This window comes from Nannobrachium achirus, assembly GCF_963921795.1.
Source record: "Nannobrachium achirus genome assembly, chromosome: 11".
Taxonomy (NCBI): domain Eukaryota; kingdom Metazoa; phylum Chordata; class Actinopteri; order Myctophiformes; family Myctophidae; genus Nannobrachium; species Nannobrachium achirus.
Window position 1 is genome coordinate 16,199,144 of NC_137820.1, and position 22,758 is coordinate 16,221,901.

The following is a 22,758-nucleotide window of genomic DNA, read 5'->3' on the forward strand; positions in this document are numbered from 1 at the left end:
TAGGGAGTCAAATGCTCTTCCTTTGCTTGCAGACAGTTTGAATCAGTAAACTTACACAATGTTCCACGCTGATCAAAAACCTTTGCATTAACTTTCCCTATACACCCCTGCATGTGTGTTGCATTGATTAGTGTATATTTCTGCAGAGAATTAACACATGACTGTAGAAGCACTCAAAGGGAATGTCTGGTACAGAACAATAATCAATTAAAGACATTAAGCTCAATGGGGTGTAAACGTTTCTTGAAGTTCAATCACATGGCTAGTGGGTGAACTGTTTGTACTGGAAGGAAATGGCTCAGAAGAATGGCATGCACATTTATGTAGTATTGCTTACTTCATGTAAACAAGCCATAGTGCTTTCTTGGGTTTAAATCCCATTAATAGACCTTGTATCTGAACTGTACTGTCTTGTGCTTTTCCTATGTGTACAGCTAATGAAGTATTCAAGTAAGCAAAAAAACAAAACAAAAAACAGCTAAAATAAATAAATACCACGCATTAACACACCGTTAATTAATATCCATCTTTGCATTCATCTATTTTAAGCCAGGCTGAATAGTTCAGTGTGGGTAGTTAAGTTAGGAGAGTAATGTGGTGGGAGCAGGGAAGAGTGTGGTGGGAGAGGTATGTGAGGAGCAGATTTCACATGCACTGCGGCAGTCACATTGGAGACTTTTGACCTAGACCCCCCGAAATCCCCCTTTCCTCTGGAAAGAATGCTACTTCGCCTCCCCCCCCCCTTTCTCTCTCTCCCACATTCATCTGCCAGTTCACTGTGAGAAGCCTCTGTCTCTTTTTGCATGTGATGTACCGTGTTAGCAGGAACTTGGATTCTCATGTGCACAGACACACATGTCTGTGTTTAGAACATGTGTACAACATGTGTGCGTGTGTGTGTGTGTGTGCGTGCGCGCGCCCGTGTTGGTTGAGGGCCGGGCTGATAAACTGTGTCTTATGTAACATGAAGAAAGAGGAAACTCCCTTTGCAGGGGAACAGAAGATCCATATGTGCACACGCACACTCGTGGTTCCTCTGCTTATTTACTTGAGCTAAAACCCCACACTCTTCTAACTAATGAGTTGAACAGACATCTTAATCTGTATACACTTCTTGGTGGTCTACCTAATGTTGGTTCTTCAGAACAGGGCAGTAAATCCATGACTTGTGTACTTGAAGTACCATCAAGACACTTCTCCCTTCCCTGTCCACAATTCAAGCATATCACAATAAAGCCATATTTCATCGTAAAAGTCACACACGACAAAAGAAAGTTGTAAATAATTCAAAGTTGGTACGACAAATAAATTAGGCTCATTTTGAAAAGTGACAAATGCAGACTTCAATACTTACAACTAATGATAGTATACTGCTAATCATTGATGTTATTTGTAAGACTAGTCACTACTGTTGATTGATCCAAACACATTGAGGGACTGGTTGGTAAGTCATATCTCTCTAAAGCATCCCCCCCCCCAGAAACCTAACAGGTTTTTCCAATCTCACCGAGTTACTGGTTAACCAAGTTGTACTCTCACAGTGCATGTCTGTACAATTTATTACATGTCAAACTCAACTGTCTTATTTATGGCATTGTTGGAGTCACAAGAACCTGAAAATATGCTGTGGTAAACTTTATAAAGTATTCAGAGTCCAAACACATGTTGAGGTGGAATAATCTTTTAACTTTATTTTCACAACCAAGCCATCGCCTGAAATATACATTCCCCCACTGTTTCTCACCTTTGAGAAAAAAACAATAAGGTCACTTACTCTGTTTCACAGAGTTAGAAAGAGGAATATTAGAGTCCAAGCGTTGAGTATCACAGCACACAGACCGATTCAATCATCTCTCCAGCTAGCGAGCTGCTGGACAATATGGTACAGAGATTTTGCTGAACTCTTGGCTTCCACTGCTTTGATTGGTCTGCTACTCTGCCTTGCCTGCCCCCTTTGTGCCTGTGTTCACTAAATTTCCCTCAGCATTGACACAGAAGTAGTGTTAATATACCTACATCACCATATCCTCAGAAAGCAGTTATTTCCCTTTTGCCTTTCTAAACAATGAAAATCCAATTATGCATTTTCTGTTGTTTCGCCCCTCATTTCCCTTAACCCAATGCCACACTTTGGTTGGTTCAAATCCCTTCCTTCAGCTAGAGGTGTGTCCCTTCTTACACTCCGCCCACCCTTTTGGTGAGGCAGCAAAGTGCTCCAGGCAGGGTCTCCTCTAAAAACCAATGCAGGCATTTCTCCTACAATAACTCTATGTTCACTTAATGTTTCATCAGTTACACAAGGTTAGATATCAAATTTTACAAATGTGCATGACATGCATAAAGGTAAGAGAAAAACACATGAAATGGCACTGAGATATTAAAACCAAAACAGAACACATACCCTAGGCTGGTCTGAGTCATTTTGTAGAAGAAAGAAATGCTGTTGATTATCAGGATCAGAATGATTTGCCATCTATATTCCCTTAAGACCACAATAGTGTAGTGACAGATCTAGCGCATTTGAGTGTAAGCCCATGACCTGAACATGAATCTTAATGCTCAACCTTAAACCTCTATTGTGTAATGTCTTTTCAAAAATAAATTCTAGTCAAACCTGTCAAAAGGGACATTAAGTTGTAACAGGGATGTTGATGCAGTTAAAAAGAAAAAAGTTGGGCCCAGAGCTGAAATAAGAATCATGAAGGAGATAAAGCATTTTACAGCATCTTTCAGTGTCACCATATGGGAACATTGAAAATGTCAACATCGTATCCCTTTATTAGACCACTTCAGGTAAGAAAAAAAATGGTTTCATGGTATTTTCAGAATTCACACAGTAAAGGGTTAAGAAGCTTTCTCAGATCGTCATTGTCCATTAATCTCTGGGTTTCATTTGCTTCCCTTGCCAGCGGCTCACATCAGCTCATTGGAGAGGCTAACGTCGGCAATAGGAATGTCGTCAGGGACCTGGACATCGTTGGGAATGAGGTCATTCATGAAGCCATTTCCTGTCAGGTCTAAGTGCTTTAAGGGTCCGTCGCTCACCTCCTCCTGGTTGACATCACACAGAGGCTGCTCCACATTCTCCATGCCCTCACTCACTAGCTCTGCTGGCACCTCCGGCGTAGATTCCTCTGGCTCTTCTGGGCTGGCAGCGGAATTCACAGCGGCTTCGATACCGTCTTGACAACCCTCATCCCCGAGGACATCTGTGGGCTCGAGTGGACTGGCTGGGTCAGCGCTGAGGTCTGGGACGAGAGGCGTGTCGAGAGCCGCGGTGACGGCGAAATCAGGGACACCCAGATCTACCAGAGGGGCCGAGAGAGGGACGGACTCTTGGGTGAGGAGGTCTACTGGCTCATCCAAAGCAGGTTCTGGTTCTGCCTCCACGACAGGCTCTGGAGCCGCTGGGATTACCTCTGGTTCTGGTACAGGCTCAGGTACAGGTTCTGGCTCTGGTACAGGTTCTGGCTCCACCACAGGCTCCGGGGCTGGTGGTTCACTGACTGTGACTAGGGGCTCTGGTTCTGGTTCTGGTTCAGCCTGTGTTGGGACTTCCTTCACTGGTTCTGGTACAACCACCTCTTCCACTGGGAGTGGGGAGGAAGGGACCTCTGGTACGACATCTTCCACCACTGGGACAGGGGCGGCGGGGACCTCTGGTTCTGGCTCTGGCTCTGCCTTGGTCTCTGGTACCGATTCGACAACTGGTTCCGCTGGTTCTGCTGCCACTGGCTCCTCAACCACAGCAGCTTCTGGTTTCTCGGGCACTGCAGCTTCCTGAACCGGGGGGATCACCGAGGCCTCTACCTGCTGTGTGGGAGCTGGCGCGGCCTCTGCAGGCTTTGGTTGGGTGGCAGCAGGTTCAGCCTTGTTGGGTGAGACCGATTTGCTGAAGGCTTTTCCCATGGCTGAGCCTAGGAGTTAAATTTGCCAAGACACACACAGACAGATAAATCAGCCACACGGGTGATGCAATTCCGATTGCAGCAGTACACAGAGGGATTCACAATTTGCCCCGACTTATTTCTGTGGTAGAAGTGGTAGGTCTAGTTATGAATTTAAATAGGATTATTATGCAACTTCATTGAGGAGAGGATTTATACCCTGCCCTTCCTCCGATCTAGTCTTGCGCAAAAAAATATCTTGCAAAACTTTACAAGACTTCACGCAACGTGTCGAACATCGCCTTGACTCTTGAACACAAACAAACTGTTTTACTAGGTCCGAATGAGCGCTCGCACATGTCATTTAGACTGTAATGAAAGCATTCGTAAAAAGGCAATCTGTGCACTTAGTGTGCAGAGCACATGAACGCCAAGGAGATGCAAGGTTGCATGTATTGGAACATGATGTACTCTTCCCTTCTCCCCAACTGCTATCACGTGTGCTTATGGTATAGGGAGAAGACGAGCACTGTAAATGCACGTCCATTAAATCCCTGTTTGTGATTCCCGTAAACACAAACAATTATTAAAACATATAGGCCTAATTTGTTACCACTTCCTACTTTTTAATGTATAAATACATTTCAGAATATCACAACTATTAAAGGCACTATTAAATGTTAACCCTTCGCGAGATAATGTCGGACAAGCTTTGACATATGTTGAATAAACGCTCGCAAATCGATGATCGTTCGTGGAAATTAAAACCGCTTATCAAACGAGCCCGATTGTTTTTCTCCTCTTGATTTCTCACTCGGTTGCCACACCTTCTATCTAGCTGCTGCCCATTAGAACCAACGGATCACATTCCCAACCAAACTCACTTTTTTTTTTACACCTTGCAAACGATACCAACACCTCGAAAGAGCATCCTAGAGTCACATATCAGCGTGTTAAGTGTAGTTAATGAGTGGACAGTGAAAGGACGACCGGTTATGATATAAAGATTAAAACACAAAGAACAAAGGAGCAGCTCTAGCTTGCAGACGACCCCGCCTCCCTATCGTGCTGAACTGAACAAGCTGTCTACAGTAGAAAAAAGCAGTTAAAAACACATGCGAGTTTAAGAGTGAAAACGACAATTTGAAGCGTGCATTGAACAAAGGAAAACTGCGAACCCACCTTATGCGTGTTTTTCGACGACTTTAATTAAAAAAAGAATGAGAGCACGCTGGGGAGAGAGCTAAGAAGACATGCACAGGAGACACGGTGCTCTCATGACTTGCTGAGGGACGCTCGAAACTGAGGGAGAGCTGTGCGCGCGACACCGCCAATAGAACTTGCGAAAGGGGGACGCGCGTCGTGCGCGCTCGTTCGTTCAGCTCCACACTCACTGCTCGTGCATTTGTTTAGAACACATGGGTTCCCAAACAGTGGGCCGGGACCCGTTTGTGCGTCACAGACGTTACATTTATGGGTCCCCCTTTGTTTTTTTGTTTCCTACATTTTTTTTAAAATTATTATTATTCCAAATATTTTCAAAAAACATTGCCAAAAAATGCAAACATTTTAATGAATTCAAAACAAATTCAATGATTTTTTTTCAGGAATGTCATGAAGAAATAAAAATAAAAATCTAAGAAAGTTAGAAAACAAATGTTTAAAGGAGTAGTTCACCCCAAAATGACCTTAATTTCCTATCGATTGACGATTACTCAGCTCATTTGGGAGCCACTGATCTACAGCAAGTCAGCAACAACAAGACTAAACAACCCGCACATGCACAGGCTTCGACGTAAACACACGCTCCACTCCAGTAGCGTTTTAATTGAATTAACTTTTAACAGTTGGGTTGTTCGAAACAAAGGAACTCCCAGATTGCCGAATAGGCTACATCGTCGTATGGCGGTGTCGCGCACCGAAGCATATACATCAAGCTGTTATTATTGTCCAATTAACGACGTGCTGTGGTCAAATGCCTGCAGTTATGAGTGTTTAATTGCTACTTGGCCAACTCAAACGAGCACTTTAAAAGTTTGATATGCCTAGTTTGCCTACGCAGCTGAATTTGGAACAGCTCATAGCAAAACTGAAAGTAAAAATGCAACGATAAGTAGCCTTCTGGTTAGCCCTGAATACATGACTATCATATGATAGTCATAATTTTCAGGGCTACCCTCTGGTGTATTTTGATAAGTGATATCATATGATCATGAGTCAGCACCTGTCATGATCAGCTGACTTTCTAGAAGTTGAAGTTGAACATTGCTTTGCAGAGTGAGTGTTACTTCAAGTTATTGAACAACCTTACAGTCATCTATCTTATTCGAGGCTGTTTCTTCACAGGACTTGGAACCAGAATAAATAATTCTACTAGAAGGTAATTATGAATTAGAAAATGTAGGCATTAAATACCCAATCATTGTAATATGTTTTACAAAATGTAACTGCAGTAAACTTGTAACTTTCACTCTGCTATTTAAACGCCAGTTTAAATATCTCACTGCTAAACATTTATTTTCAATGATTTGCTAATCTGTCAGTTTGAGTGGGCTGAAACTACCCTGGTTTTCTTCTTATGCTGTATAGACCAAGGGTCTTCAACAGGGGATCAGGGACCCCTAGGGGGTCCTCAGAGTTACTACAGGGGGGCCTCCAAATCTTTGTGTGATAGAAACTTTTTTCTCCTTTTTTATATTAACCACTTAAACCCTAGTGTCCAGTAGTGTTCATACAGAACTTTAGCCAAAAATCAAACCTCGGTTCGAAGTGGAGCGGTGAATTTGAGCAGCTGTACCCTATGTGAGTGAGTGAGTGAGTGTAAACTGTGCCTGTGAGTGAGTGGTGAGTGTGCCTGGCCTGCACAAAACAGCGCCCCTCCTTTAACTAGTGTGTTGTGTGTGGCCACTCAAGGTATTGCCCAGGCTACGGACAGGGCCAGCCAGCCAGCCAGCCAGCCAGCCACATACCCACGGATATACCTGTTCATTGGGAGCGCTTTCACCGCTCCAAAAATAGCAGATCTACAAGCTCACAATGCCTCACGCTGGGAGGTGTTGTGAGCTTGTAGATCAGCTATTTTTGGCAAAGAGGTTTGGTGTAGAGGGGAAAAAAGAGCACACTATGTACAGAGTGAAAGGCCAAGTTTATTATGTATTGATGGTTCAAGTTAAATATCTGAAAACACAAATTGACATGAATCCAAAATACACTGATGATTGTGCTGTCAAACGGTTAAACTATGGAATCTATGAAAAAGTTGTGGGGTTCCCTGCTTCATCTCTCTCTCTCAACTTAGGGGTCCTTGGCCTGAAAACGTTGAAGACCCCTGCTATAGACAAGAGGTCAGAAGACTTCAACCATGGTAATCACCTCTCAGAGGGGCCCCCATGTGATGATGAAGACTTCAGAAAGACAGTGGTGGTTTACACTGTCGCTCCTCATCATCATCCTCTTCCAAATGTTAACCGCTCTCCTAGTTTACCATGGCTTGTTCATCGTCTCCAACGAAGCCTCCATCAGTCCTTTTCAGCCAGCCAGTGGATCTGTTCTTCCTGAGACAATTGTTAACATTCTCAGGATTACCATCATCCTGGGTTTGTATTCTCCACTGGTGCTGGTGAGCTTTGCCCTGCTGGCCATGCTGCTCTCTGCCTATGCTGAGGACCGAAGGGCACAGTGGTGCAGTGTTTGGTGCCAGGCTGTGTCCAGCCTCTCCACCCTGGTGGGCCTTGCTGCGTTTGTGCTCCTGTACTGGTGGCGTGTGAGCTTGGCTGACATGACTGTATGGTTCTATGTATGTTTGTGTGTGCCTGCTGAACTGGCTCTCACAGCTCGGTTGGCTCTGCCTGCCAGAATAGAGGCTGATGAGCGATACATTTTCAGCCGGGCGTTGAACTGTTTTTTTTGTTTGTTTATTTGTTTGTATTCATTTGTTTTCTACTGTTTTGTATAATTTCAAGTCTGGATATTTCTTGTTGCATTCTGTAAAATTCAGTTTGTCTCCCTTATTGGTCTGATAAAACAAAGATCTTAAATCTTGGGAAAAGGTCATCACATACAGCTATGTACATCTGATGTTAGGTTTTTGATTTTGAGACCGTTTCAGAGATGTGCAGTGGGCAGTACAGAAACCTGCCTATCAGAGTCTGTAGGCAGGTTTGGTCAGAGTTCAAACTATTGTATTAATATTTAAGAAAGAACAATCGGCTTCTATTTCTGCATGCTAACTTTAAAGGAAGAGAAAGGCTGTAGTTTCTATTAGCTTGTAATTATATTCCTGGAAAGTTTGCACCATAGAGTTATAATAAGAAGGTTAGCGCGCTATCCACAAGTTTCCTGTGTCCCATGAGCCATTGTGTGTAAGGTGGGCTGGGCATCACTTCCTGTTCCTCTAGCAGTTTCATTCTGACTGGTTACTGTTGCTGCTGTACACCTGAATCTCTGCATGGTGATTACTTTATCTTTGTTAAGTGATTTGAATCAGCTGTGTGGAAGAAGTGAAGCCCACATTAACACACCCCCTTTTACATCCGCAAACTCCTTGGGAAACTTGTGGATAACTAGCCCTTACCCGTTCAAAGATATGAGCTCCGAAATTATGTGCAGTGTGTGGGATATGGGGTGTGCACTGTGCACACAGTATATGATGGGTGGAAAGTAACTTTAACTGGTGCTTGCATGATAATATGTTGGAGCATCAATGTAAGAAAAAGTCATTGTTTTCACGTAAAAAAAAAAAAAGAACCTGCCTAACGATGATGTCACTGGTAGGCAGGTTTATGAATTAGGGCCTACTTTTACTCATTTACTAAAAACACCTTGCACAAGGCAAAAGTAAAATATTTTATAAATGAATAGCCTATATTTCGTTTTTCAGACTGTAAATAATTAATGATAGATTCAATATGCTACTGTCTTGTGACATATTGACATTTTGATGAGTTTCTTTTCCCTTCTTTTTTTTAAGCAAATTAGGATTGTTTGGATATTTGCTGCATTCTGACAATTTTTGTGTATCTTTTTTGGTCTGAGAAAACCATGTATGATAATAAATCATCTTCAATCATGGCCTACATTCCTTCCATAAAAACAGCTTGCACAAGGCAAAGGACTTTCACCATGTGATGTTCCTTTTTTTAAATTCGGTTAAGCTAAATATAATACACATTTATATTCTGTTTTAAAATATTAAAGCTGCAATCCAGCTTGACAAGTAGAACTGCCTAAGCTCATAAGTTGTTGGCAGAAACCTCTTATCTCCATATTTTAGTAAATTAAATGATCATGCTACAGTGTCACACAAAGAATCAAAAGCATAAGATATGCAAGCTTGATTTGCAGCACAAACTAGCAAGTCTTGAGCTTCTGCTATTGTTGAATTTGGATCAGTTTTGATATGATAGTGATAGCTTGCAGCTTTAAAGTGACATGCTGGCAAGGTTTGCATTCACGGTAGTAAGTAACCTGGGAGACAGAAAACAGGAATTACACACTAGGTTACTCCACAATGCAAATATTACAGGATTACAATTGGAGGATTCAAGTCCAAACAAGTCATAGAACAACGTATCCATGACTTTATCTGAGCACCTGTCATGATCAGCTGACTTTCTAAGTTGAAGTTGAACATTGCTTTGCAGAGTGAGTGTTACTTCAAGTTATTGAACAACCTTACAGTCATCTATCTTATTCGAGGCTGTTTCTTCACAGGACTTGGAACCAGAATAAATAATTCTACTAGAAGGTAATTATGAATTAGAAAATGTAGGCATTAAATACCCAATCATTGTAATATTTTTTACAAAATGTAACTGCAGTAAACTCTTAACTTTCACTCTGCTATTTAAACGCCAGTTTAAATATCTCACTGCTAAACATTTATTTTCAATGATTTGCTAATCTGTCAGTTTGAGTGGGCTGAAACTACCCTGGTTTTCTTCTTATGCTGTATAGACCAAGGGTCTTCAACAGGGGATCAGGGACCCCTAGGGGGTCCTCAGAGTTACTACAGGGGCCTCCAAATCTTTGTGTGGTCCAGTAGTGTTCATACAGAACTTTAGCCAAAAATAGCAGATCTACAAGCTCACAATGCCTCGCACTGGGAGGTGTTGTGAGCTTGTAGATCAGCTATTTTTGGCAAAGAGGTTTGGTGTAGAGGGGAAAAAAAGAGCACACTATGTACAGAGTGAAAGGCCAAGTTTATTGTATTGATGGTTCAAGTTAAATATCTGAAAACACAAATTGACATGAATCCAAAATACACTGATGATTGTGCTGTCAAAAGGTTAAACTATATGTAATCTATGAAAAAGTGGTGTGGGTCCCTGCTTCATCTCTCTCAACTTAGGGGTCCTTGGCCTGAAAACGTTGAAGACCCCTGCTATAGACAAGAGGTCAGAAGACTTCAACCATGGTAATCACCTCTCAGAGGGGCCCCCATGTGATGATGAAGACTTCAGAAAGACAGTGGTGGGTTACACTGTCGCTCCTCATCATCATCCTCTTCCAAATGTTAACCGCTCTCCTAGTTTACCATGGCTTGTTCATCGTCTCCAACGAAGCCTCCATCAGTCCTTTTCAGCCAGCCAGTGGATCTGCACTTCCTGAGACAATTGTTAACATTCTCAGGATCACCATCATCCTGGGTGTGTATTCTCCACTGGTGCTGGTGAGCTTTGCCCTGCTGGCCATGCTGCTCTCTGCCTATGCTGAGGACCGAGGGGCACAGTGGTGCAGTGTTTCGTGCCAGGCTGTGTCCAGCCTCTCCACCCTGGTGGGCCTTGCTGCGTTTGTGCTCCTGTACTGGTGGCGTGTGAGCTTGGCTGACATGACTGTTTGGTTCTATGTATGTTTGTGTGTGCCTGCTGAACTGGCTCTCACATCACGGTTGGCTCTGCCTGCCAGAATAGAGGCTGATGAGCGATACATTTTCAGCCAGGCGTTGAACTGTTTTTTTTGTTTGTTTATTTTTTTGTATTCATTTGTTTTCTACTGTTTTGTATAATTTGTCTGGATATTTCTTGTTGCATTCTGTAAAATTCTGTTTGGCTCCCTTGTTGGTCTGATAAAACAAATTTCTTGAATCTTGGGAAAAGGTCAACACATATACAGTTATGAACATCTGATGTTAGGTTTTTGATTTTGAGACTGTTTTAGAGATGTGCAGTGGGCAGTACAGAAACCTGCCTATCAGAGTCTGTAGGCAGGTTTGGTCAGAGTTCAAACTATCGTATTAATATTTAAGAAAGAACAATCGGCTTCTATTTCTGCATGCTAACTTTAAAGGAAGAGAAAGGCTGTAGTTTCTATTAGCTTGTAATTATATTCTTGGAAAGTTAGCACACTATCCACAAGATTCCTGTGTCCCATGAGCCATTGCGTGTAAGGTGGGCTGGGCATCACTTCCTGTTCCTCTAGCCGTTTCATTCTGACTGGTTGCTGTTGCTGCTGTACACCTGAATCTCTGCATGGTGATTACTTGATCTTTGTTAAGTGATTTGAATCAGCTGTGTGGAAGAAGTGAAGCCCACATTAACACACCCCCTTTTACATCCACAAACTCCTTGGGAAACTTGTGGATAATGGAAGTCATTGTTTTCACGTAAAAAAAAAACCTGCCTAACGATTATGTCACAGGTAGGCAGGTTTAATTATGGCCTACTTTTACTCATTTACTAAAAACACCTTGCACAAGGCAAAAGTACATTATTTTATAAATGAATAGCCTATATTTCGTTTTTCAGACTGTAAATAATTAATAATAGATTCAATATGCTACCGTCTTGTGACATATTGACATTTTGATGAGGTATCTTTTATGTTTTTTTTTTTCTTTCTTTTTTTTTTAAGCAAAATTGTTTGGATATTTGCTGCATTCTGACAATTTTTGTGTATATGTTTTTGGTCTGAGAAACCCATTTATGATAATTAATCATCTTCAATCATGGCCTACATTCCTTCCATAAAAACAGCTTGCACAAGGCAAAGGACTTTCACCATGTGATGTTCCTTTTTTTTTTTTTTTTTTTATTCGGTTAAGCTAAATATAATACAAATTTATATTCTTTTTTAAAATATTAAAGCTGCAATCCAGCTTGACAAGTAGAACTGCCTAAGCTCATAAGTTGTTGGCAGAAACCTCTTATCTCCATATTTTAGTAAATTAAATGATCATGCTACAGTGCCACACAAAGAATCAAAAGCATAAGATATGCAAGCTTGATTTGCAGCACAAACTAGCAAGTCTTGAGCTTCTGCTATTGTTGAATTTGGATCAGTTTTGATATGATAGTGATAGCTTGCAGCTTTAAAGTGACATGTTGGCAAGGTTTGCATTCATGGTAGTATAAGTAACCTGGGAGACAGAAAACAGGAATTACACACTAGGTTACTCCACAATGCAAATATCACAGGATTACAATTGGAGGATTCAAGTCCAAACAAGTCTTCGTAAAACATGACTTTATCTCCAGCAGGTTAGACTACTATTATGGTCTCCGGTGGTGGTGACTAAGTACATTTATGCAAGTACTGTAGTTACAGTTTACAGAGGTACTTACATGAGAATACTTTACTTGTGTAGCCTACGTCTATTTTTTCTATATTTGATTTTCTGCTCCAATACATATCAGAGGCAAAATAATAATAATAATACTCAACTACAATTTGAAAACTTTAGTTCCAAATTACTTTGTGGATTTAGATGACAAAACATACATTAACCAATGAACCACTCCCGGGAGCTCCGCCCCCACCTCTCCGCCGAGACCTCCGACCAGAATCACAGCCGCACCATTCACTTGAATGGATATACAGCGGATTTTACACATTAAATATTAATTCCGTTTTGGACCCAGAGCTTCGAAATCTCGTCCAATCCGTCAACAAAGGCCTGGATATGCATTGGAAAAATATGTAGACCTTTAAACTTTTAAAACAATACGACAAAGGAATATATAAGGACGCAACAGCAGAATGAGGAAATCGCCTGTCTGCTGGACCTATACAGAGCCGTTTTCACTTTTCACTGATTTGTTTAGAGGCTATTACTCTCCATTACACAAACAACCAACCAGAATAAACTGCTTCAAATGTAGGCTACCTGTTTCTTATCATGCCGATTGCTTATAAATCTTATTTGATATCTCTGGCGTGAAATGTTCGCGATTCCTGACAAGTTTAGCTGCCGAGACGCAGAGGGAGAGGAAAGGGTGTCGCACCAAATTCTGGGCCCTGGGTACAAGGATTCGCTGTGGGCCCACATGAATGTTCTTCATCGTGGGATTTCAAAAATAGCAAATCTACAAGCTCGCAGCGCGGCACTCAGTGCCACGCTATGAGCTTGTATATCTGCTATTTTTCAATCGATAAAGTCTAAAATAATTAAGGCCCTTCCACCTTGGGCCCTGGTAAGTCAGTCCCACTTTTCCCCCCCTTGTGACGCCCCTACCCACAGCCTGCAGTCGAAAGCAGAGTTGAAATACAACACTTCGCGTCGCTACCCCTGTTCATTCAGACATTCACAGACGTACATTACATATGTATCAGTTGCTATTTAACATAACAAATAAGGTGTTTGTAGTCACGGGTTATTGTCGTTTAGGCCAATACAGTCCATTCATATTTAAATTGGTTTGAAACGGCTTTCTGTGGTCCAGCAACCATGGACATGTTCCTTATTCCTCTGCTGCGACCTTATATATTCCTATGTCGTATTGTTTTAAAAGTTTAAAGGTCTAAATATTTTTTCCAATGCAGATCCAGGCCTTGTTGATGGATTGGAAGAGATTTCGAAGCTCTGGGTCCAACACTGAATTAGTATTTAATGTGTAAAATGTGTGTACAATCCGCCGTATTTCCCATTGAAGTGAATGAAGCCAATAGCGGCGCGCTGTGATAGTGGTCGGACGCAGCTTTTGGAGGGGGCGGAGCCGGGAAAGGTCCATTACGTCACTTTTAATAACCGTATTAGGCTGAACTTTTTGTGTAATAGGCCTTTCCTAATGAGCAGTTTACCTTGGTACTGTAGTACATTTTGAGGCCTTTATTTCTTAATTTATATTTAGCTATTGCTATTTGCTACTTTTACTAGAATAGAGGGTATATGCGTGTGACATCATCATCAAACCCGGAAGTTATGCGGGAACGCCTACTGAGTGGCAAAGAAATACTTACTGGCCTTGACAGCCCATAAATCCAAACAGAAAAGTACTATCTGATTGCATTTAACGTTAAACTAACATTGTCTCTCACTTTGCCACTCGATTTGCCATTCACTTTATGCATGCACATACCCTCTATTTGAGTACTTCTCCCATCACTGATGGCTTCCTCTTAGGTCTCCCCCAAAAAGACAGACAGCTACTGCTCATTCAGAATGCAGCTGCCAGGGTTATAGCTTAAACTAAGAAAGCTTAACACATTACACATTTAGGGCTGTCACAATTATTACATAATCGTCTAATCGCTGATTATTTGAGGTAATCGCAATTGTTTTGCATAATCGCCATAATCGTTTTCCATGTTGAGAAATGTTCATATAGCTTCAAACACTTTAAAAATGTAGTGGAAATAGCAGATCTATAAGCTCACAACGCGTCGCAGTGCGACGGGTTGTGAGCTTGTAGATCGGCTATTTCCACTATCAATGTTCTTTTTGAAGTATAAAGTTGTCAAATATGTCCTTCACTTCTTTGTATATTTAGGTTATGTATCATATCTACCATGTGCAACTTCAAAGCCCACAAGCCAAACAGAAATGTAATTGTCAACGACAGAAACACAATTAAATCGTTAATCGCAATTATGTGAGTGACAATTAATCGTTATGTAAAATGTGCTAATCGTGACAGCCCTATACACATTATGTACATTCTCAGATGTCTGCACTGGCACTTCCATTTGGAATTTATTTAAAAATATTGGTGATCACTCTATGCTTTAGTGCCAAATACATGTTCTTGCATTTTACATAATGAATCCAGAAGTGACAGATCAACTAACCCTTCCCAGAATTAACACAAAATAAAAATTCTGGGAAGAAGATCTGCTACTGGTGAAGCAGGGTTTCATTTTTATGGCACAAATAATACTTGAGGATTGCGCCAACTATTCCTTTAATCGACTACATTTTATAGAATGTGTTTTTATGCCTTGTGTTTGTAAATGTGCTATATAAATACAGTACACTTTACTTACTCCATGGTCTCAATAACTGTGAACAACTGTCACCCAAAGTAAAGAAGTAAACAAAACCTACAGCTGCTCAACTCTCGTAAAAAGTAGAAGTTATGAATCACTATAAAATCAGTGTGGGTGGGTAATGTTCATCTGAACTGGAGCAGCTCTAGTCTTGTCTTCATTCCTGTTCATGATAATACATCATGACATGAACATCATATACAACATCTGTTTTAGGGTAGATTTAATCTTTAACCCTATAGTACACTGTATAGTGTATACTTCATTGTAGGTCTGCCATTTTTGCTGAATGTTTGTTTGCCATGACATGCCCATAATAGGGACACTAGTTCATGTGGTAAATGTACAGGACACGAGACCAGCGGTTACCATTATGAAATGTTGATGTGGGCCTGTTACTTCTAATTTTATGAAAACCAGTAGGTTAACTGCATTCACCTGGCATTCCAAATCTAACTAGTGCTTGATTAGACAGATCAACTGATAAGAATAAATATGGCAGATAAATGCAACTTCCAGGTAGGACAGAAAACCAGGATGGGCTCTCATAGGTCCAGGGTTAGGGACCACAGCACTTGGTTGACACAAAGTAAACTTCTGAGGGCGCTTTTTGACCAGCAAAGAACCGGTTCTGGTTCTTTCTCCCGCCTATGGGATAAACCAGTCCAGAGGTGAGCTTTTCCACCGAGAACCGAGTAGGTTCCGAACCGTAAAAGTTGGTCGGAAACGGAAACCACAAAATCCTTGGTTCCCCTGGTTCAATCTGGTGGAAACGCAAGCCGGTTTGTGGCCGGTTAGCAAGAACGAACCAAGGTTCCAAGAAAGTTGATCGGCACTGGTTCTTTAGGTGGAAATTGGAAAAGGCCCCTGAGTGGCCTGGGCCGTGGTCCAGCGGTCCAGTCACCTAGGCACATAAGCAGCCTGACAGACACCAGTGCATCATGGGTTCGAGTCCCAATCCCAACAATCTATACAGCATGTCTCTCCCCTATTCCCTGTCTCTCTCCACTTTGAACTATAAATAAAGGCAGAAAAGCCCCCAAAATATCTAAAAATAATAAGAAAAAGTGTATATTTAAATCTGAGAGTGTGACAAAAACTGACCCTTTCAGGTTAATGTACACACACATTTAAATGAACACTCAGGATTTACAGTGATTTACAAACATAGTTTTTCTTCCTCAGGTGAAGAAAATCTCCCGCACAAGCTGAAGGGCATCATCCTCTTCCGCTGTAGGTGAAGGTGACGTATGAGTGTGTTCCTCTGCTCTGTCAGCCTCCAGCCCAGGGTTCACCGGATCAATTTGATCCTGCAAGGCGCTTAAACTGTGTCCTTCAGGCTGGCGGCGTTCTGGGCAACTGGAGGTGTTGGTGTATGGCAGCGTTTCTGCTTCAGTAAGATCAATGTCGGTTTCTGAAACGCATGTCGTGTCCTGGACATCAGTGGAATGACCAGCCGATGTCGAGTCTCTCGCTGTCCTTTTTGTAGAAGGTTTCTTCCTTCCTTTCCTCGCCTTGTCTTTAACCTATGTAGCAGAATCATTATTAGGATGATGCCACAGCTGTAAAATAGCATGTGCACTGCATGGGTACAACATGCCCACCAACAGTTAATACGAGATCAACACTATGGCACACACAACAATTTATAAGTAAGTGTGTGTGTGTGTGTGTGTGTGTGTGTGTGTGTGTGTGTGTGTGTGTGTTTGTACAATTAAGTAAAGTACAGATATGAAGAAAGTGCGCCACCTGAAGGTCCATCCGGGAATCACCATCTTCACATTTGTCATTGGTGACGAGGTATGCAATGGCTGCTTCCACTAGCTCTTTCTCATTCATACAATATATGGTTCTGCAAAACAAAGATCAATAACAACGCAGTTGACTTGTTACAAAATATTGGTTAGCGAAGGGGCTGCGTTACATTTTAACGTCACTTGATATTGTTTTGCGTTAGCCACGAATCACATTTAGCGTTTTACCCATAGAGGTTTTACCCCTTATATATACTCTATGGTTTTACCCTGCAAGTCGTCTTCGCTTCCTGCTTTCTCCCAGTGTCTCCTTTTCTGTGGCTTTTTTGTCTTCTTTCTTTGCCATCCAGGTTGGCAATGGCCGAAGCTTATCTGAGTCTGACATATTAAGTTACTCTAAACAGACCTTTTGTACTGAGTCATTGGATATTCCCTCTTGTAATGAGAGTATTGCATAGCAGATTCTTGTTGTTGTTGTGGTTCACGTGGGCACTGGTGCCCCCCCCTCCCCATTGGTGTCCGTTAGAGTTAGATAACCGTTGTCCGTTAGCGCCTTGCAGTGGCCACACATGTCAATGCACAAGGAACGCATCTTATTTTCAAATGTTCAAACTATTACTTAGTAGGCTACTGAGAGTGGTGGCCAGTAAAGTAGCCTATTTACTTCAGTAGTACTGTACTTAATTACATTTTTTGAGTATCTCTGCTTTACTTGAGGGTATTTGTTTTGTTGTTTTGGAAACGTATGACTTTCACTACATTACATTTCAAATAACCTTTCTTTTGAGGCCACTAATTCTTTTTAATTGATATGAAATTGAATTGATAATCTTTGTTTTGAAAATGTCTGAATTCTATCATGTACAGTAATGCATTAATATTAAAATATATATATATATGTTGCCATTTGTAAATGCAAGCACTCCAGTGCTTTAACCCAAGTACAAACTGAGCAGCATTCACTTACGTAGTTTAATATTAAATATTTGCCTCTGTACTCAGTGGGGTCGATCTACATCGTCCACCACTATGTATGTAGCCTACTATTATGATGAACTTAAAATGTGTAGCCTGAGGAAACACTTTATTGAAATTAAAAAGGTATCTAACCTTTATGTTATTTGTTGTAGTCTAAATGTACACATTTGGTTTGACTGAATTTATCCATTTTTGATACTGTAGGTCTGTCTGTCTGAATATTTTTGTTAGTTGTAAATCTTTTGCCCCATAGGTGTCAGTAAAGCTTTATAGTTTAGCATTAATTGATTTTCACCCTTTCACCACAAAAGTGCATGTCTCAGAGACGTGTAGCCTACAGTATATACCATAGACTGTAAAATGTATATAGCCTACTAGAGACATATTATTAAGTGTAAGTAGGCCTATAAACAAATATATATAAAAAAAGATTTAACATTGAATAATAGGTGAAAATTGGGAAACAGAATTAGGCAACCATTGGTAGGTGATGAACATGCAGCAAAAAAATGGATCATCATAAGATCATTACAGTATGTGTAATTGATGTCTATCTTCATACTGTAGATGTCTTCTCGGGTGTGGGTGTCATTACAATGATTGGCAACCGATAAACACACATCCATCCACCTGCTATGATCAACCCTCCCCCTTTATCCACTTCAACCCTCTATTCTTTGCAAAACTGTCTTTTACTGGTCATTACGCACCAAATCTCTTATTTGTAGATCTGCAATTTACCAATGCTAACATTTATACTGTACACACTGATGAAGGCCGGATGGTGGAAAATGTTCTGTGGTTTGGAATGAGAGTGAACCGATCCTTTCTGAGTGCTCTCTCTTTGTTCATTAATATTAAGACATGGACTATGACTTTTTCCTTAATCTTTTAAGCCAGGGACATTTTAGCAGTCATGGTCATGCAATTGGATAATTGAACTGTTTTCAACTCAACATCCCCTCCCACTATCTAAAAGAGTATTGCTGCAAAGTTATTTAAACATTATATTGATGATTATTTTACGATATTGAATCATATTGCTTTTCAGAGCTTATTTCCCTGTTGAGCAGCATTGCAGTATATGTCAGTAACTAGGGTTGGTTTGTAATTAATTACAGAAAACTGTTCATTTGTTTTAAAATACCAACAAAAGATCAGACAAGCATCATGATTATTAAATTGAGCTTCTTAAATTAATTGTCACAAAAGCTCACATCGTATAGGATGGGGAGAATCTTCATCTATAGCTATATATTCTCCACCTATGGTTAATATTAATGAAATAAGTAGCCTACAATATGGTCGTGTATTTCGGTCATTGTCCAAAGCTATTTTTAACAGTACAATAAACCATAATTAGAATTGTGTAATCAGATTCATCCCCTTCTCGGGATTGCAGCCACATCCACATATCAGCCTCTGCTAGACCATGATGGCAGTGGAATAAAGCATCTCTGCATTGCGCCTTTGCAGAATTTGTGGGCCAAATGTGGTCACTGGTCAGTATGGCAGTACAACTTAGAGGGTTTTCATGGTATGGCACCTAGTTTTGTGGGCCGTCTGGAAAGGTGTGCGTGCGTGCGTGCGTGTGAGACAAAAAAGGCAAAAAGATAGCACTAAACTAGAAGCAGTGCTCTTCCGAGCACAGGTCTCAACCAGGTCAGGTAGGTCCTGGTGGCGCTAAATGTGAAAAGGATGCCATGTCTTCTTTTCTTTGGGCTTTAACGACAATGTGATGCTGCATGCATGATTTGAGGCATTTTGTTACAAAAAATAGTTTGGCAAAAGTTGACCTGCTGGTGGCGCTATAACAGGCCAATGTTAAAAGAGTGGCATTGTTCCTTGACCTAGTGGGAATGTGCATACCGAATTCTCCTTTTGCACAAAGTAGTGCAATGCAAGAGAGGGCACCAGATCCCTTTGAGTCACACCCTGCCACTACTTCCTGTTCATCCACAGAGCATTGATTCTAGTTGTTTTCTCCATTAGATTAAAATGCTTACTTTTCACCTTTTTCAACTTTTATTACTTGTCAAAATACATTTTATTTGTGTGCCTCATCCTTTTACCATCCCAAATAATAAAAGTTGGGGAAAAAAAGTGAAAAGAAATCTGATGGAGAAAATGACTAGAATCAATGCTCTGTGGATGAACAGGAAGTAGTGGTAGGGTGTGACTCAAAGAGGGCGCCCTCTATCTTGCATTGCACTACTTTGTGCAAAAGGAGAATTTCTCTGGAATCACAAGCTGCGTTCAAAACATAGTCTCTCCCATGCCTTTCGGCTGGTGGAGACAATAAGGCTGTGTGAAAAGGTTTGGGTGCACTTAACTCACAAAGCCTCCTATGATGAAACCTCAAGAGCTTCGTATTCCGCAATATCCCAATATTAAACCTGCAAAGCCTTGTATGACGAAAAACCCAAGGCCCTCATATTCCACAAATAATATTCACAATCTCATAAGTATCCATTTTTACCCTGGCTTGCTGCCCCAATTCCAGCAATGAAACCAGCCGAAACATTTACCACTGATCCAAGTTATCCAGTCTCTCCAGCCTGACTATCCATTTAAAATCTCAGGAGCCACTTCCCTGTAGCCCTGTATCCACTAGGATGGAGATACTAGTGCAACTAATTAAAAAAGTTAGATTGGAGCCCTGGGATTGGGATTCAAAAGTTTTCAATGTAACTGTCATGAAACGTCTTCAGGTTGAGATAATAATTTAATCTGCTATAATAACATAGCTAGTTATGGTTTCTGGTTCAGTAAAAATAAACAAATAAACAATGCTGTTTCTCTGTGATTCTAGTCTGTTGGAATTGGATTGTGTCCAATTCTACAGAAAGGATAATTGGCTCCTTGGTGTATAGAGTTCAGCATCTTGGATGGGTGCCACCATGCCTCTCTTTCTTTAGAAATCCTCCCTCGAGTCCTATACAGTTAGCATTAAATGATGACAGATACCAACACGCAGCAGGTCCCCTGTCTGCCAGCATGTACAGAGTGCCTGAATAATGCTTGATCAGTCTCACCTCAGTGGTATTTCATCATAAATGTGTTCCAGGGGCTATAGCACATCTTTTAAACTAATGAAAATGTATCAGGGGTTAGAATAAAAAAAGCTATAGTCTCTGACAGAGGAAGCCAGTGTGTTCTCCCAGAAGGAACTACACTCCAGACGTCTTTGCAATAAAAGTCAAATCAAACTAATCGGGGGCTCTGGTCACGTAAAGTAGCTGCCCACCACCACTGAGTCTGGGGGTTAGAATCGATCGCGGTGGGGGGTGGTTGATATTTGTTACTAAATGTATTCCTACAGGGTTAGGGCGGCACCTGTCACCAGGGGGTGTTGGGCAGGAGCCTTATTCCACTTGTAGAATCAACAGTATGCCACAACCAGGGGTGTCGCACCAAATTGTCGCACCAAAGTCTGGGCCCTGGGTACAAGGATTCACTGTGGGGCCCCTGTGCTTTAACTATTGAAAAATAGCAGATATCTGCGAGCTTGTAGATCTGCTATTTTTGAAAAATCATGAAAATCTTTGAATATTTCAAATCCTTCTAAGGTTTTTTTGAAAAACCTATGTTTCGATGTCAGTGGAGCTCAAACCTTTTCATGTGCAGGACCCCCAAAATGGTATGTATTTGGCCACGGACCCCCATCTCAAAATATTTAGTTCCAGGGACACCCCAGAAGCAAAATTTGAGTTACAAATGTTCGCTTAAAAAATACATATATTCAAAGATTTGCACACATTTTCACGACTTTTCAAAAATAGCAGATATACAAGCTCGCAGCGCCGCACTCGGTGCTGTGCTGTGAGCTTGTATATCTGCTATTTTTCAATAGCTAAAGTATAAAATAATTAAGGCCCCTCCAACACCTTGGGCCCTAGTAACTCAGTCCCACTTTCCTACCCCTTGTGACGCCCCTGGCCACAACCTCTAGAATCCATTGTTATACTGCTTCTCTTCCGGCCTGCTCTGCTCTGTGTGGTGATGATGGTGGTGCATGGCTTTGTGTGTGACTTAACTGTCTGACATGATAATCCCTGACCCTGCTGCTCACATCTACGCTCAGACAATCATTTTGTAACATGAGATGCACCCATGCAAAGAAGCACACACAGATGCACACTTACAAAATGCATTCGCTCATGCACAATCCCACACACAAAGTAAAGGAAGACCTAATGGAGACTTCTAGAAGAGAGCGAGAACGAGTGATTTACAGTATAACTCTCACCCATAGCCTGGGCCAATTTGAAAAATAATTTCACCCTTTAGGCACACTAAAAGGATCCACCAGTTGCATAAGAGACTAATGAATATGCTAATTACAGTCCTCCAAATGGAATGCTTCAGTTTCAATATTCACCACCCTGCTCTTCAATTCCTATAGGGCCCATACACCTGTCTTGATCTTGCTCTGGTCTAGACCAGTGGTTCTCAAACGTTTTCATGTCAAGGACCCTCAAATATTATAAAAGTATTAGGCCACGGACCAACCACCTGAAAAGATTAATTATTTAAAGTGTGTCACAATTTCTTTTCTAAATATATCAAAAATAGCAGATATTATCCCAACGTGTCGTGAACTTGTCAATGTTAAAGCCATAGTTTTGTACTTTTTCTGTTTTGTATGTGTCTGGAGTTAACATCCCACAACCTTAATTAGAATCGCCCCGTGTGTGTGTGTGATTAGAATCGCCCCGTGTGTGTGTGTGTGTGTTTCCATCTGTAACTCCACGTTCAGCAGTTGTTCAATTGTCTAAAAAACATAATACAAAAATCAATAACGCATGTACCTTGCCCAACATCAACTTTATCACCTTCAGATGTGTCTCTACTTCTCATAATCCCCAAATGTTTAAAATATTTTCCCAAATTTTGGCCTGTAGGCGGCTTTGTCCTGTGATGCGAATTACATCACA

General features: G+C 41.2%; 2 protein-coding genes across 2 annotated transcripts in view; one reads left to right on the forward strand and one right to left on the reverse strand.

The window, feature by feature from the left end:
* Positions 1 to 1,704: 1,704 nt before the first annotated feature.
* Positions 1,705 to 5,184, reverse strand: LOC308293736 (uncharacterized protein). The gene is made up of 2 exons (XM_080736354.1): positions 5,070 to 5,184; positions 1,705 to 3,917 (listed from the first exon to the last, which is right to left on the reverse strand). The coding sequence occupies exon 2, from the start codon at positions 3,907 to 3,909 to the stop codon at positions 2,914 to 2,916; it is 996 nt and encodes a 331-aa protein (XP_080592480.1). The 5' UTR covers positions 3,910 to 3,917; positions 5,070 to 5,184; the 3' UTR covers positions 1,705 to 2,913.
* Positions 5,185 to 7,248: 2,064 nt separating this feature from the next.
* The window catches only part of neto2b (neuropilin (NRP) and tolloid (TLL)-like 2b), a gene marked incomplete at both ends in the record, with an annotated part of 35,051 nt that continues 19,541 nt past the window's right edge, over positions 7,249 to 22,758 (forward strand). The window contains 2 exons of the mRNA XM_080736891.1: positions 7,249 to 7,637; positions 10,518 to 10,699. Of these exons, the coding sequence (XP_080593017.1) occupies positions 7,249 to 7,637; positions 10,518 to 10,699 (571 nt within the window). The remainder of the gene's footprint in view (positions 7,638 to 10,517; positions 10,700 to 22,758) is intronic.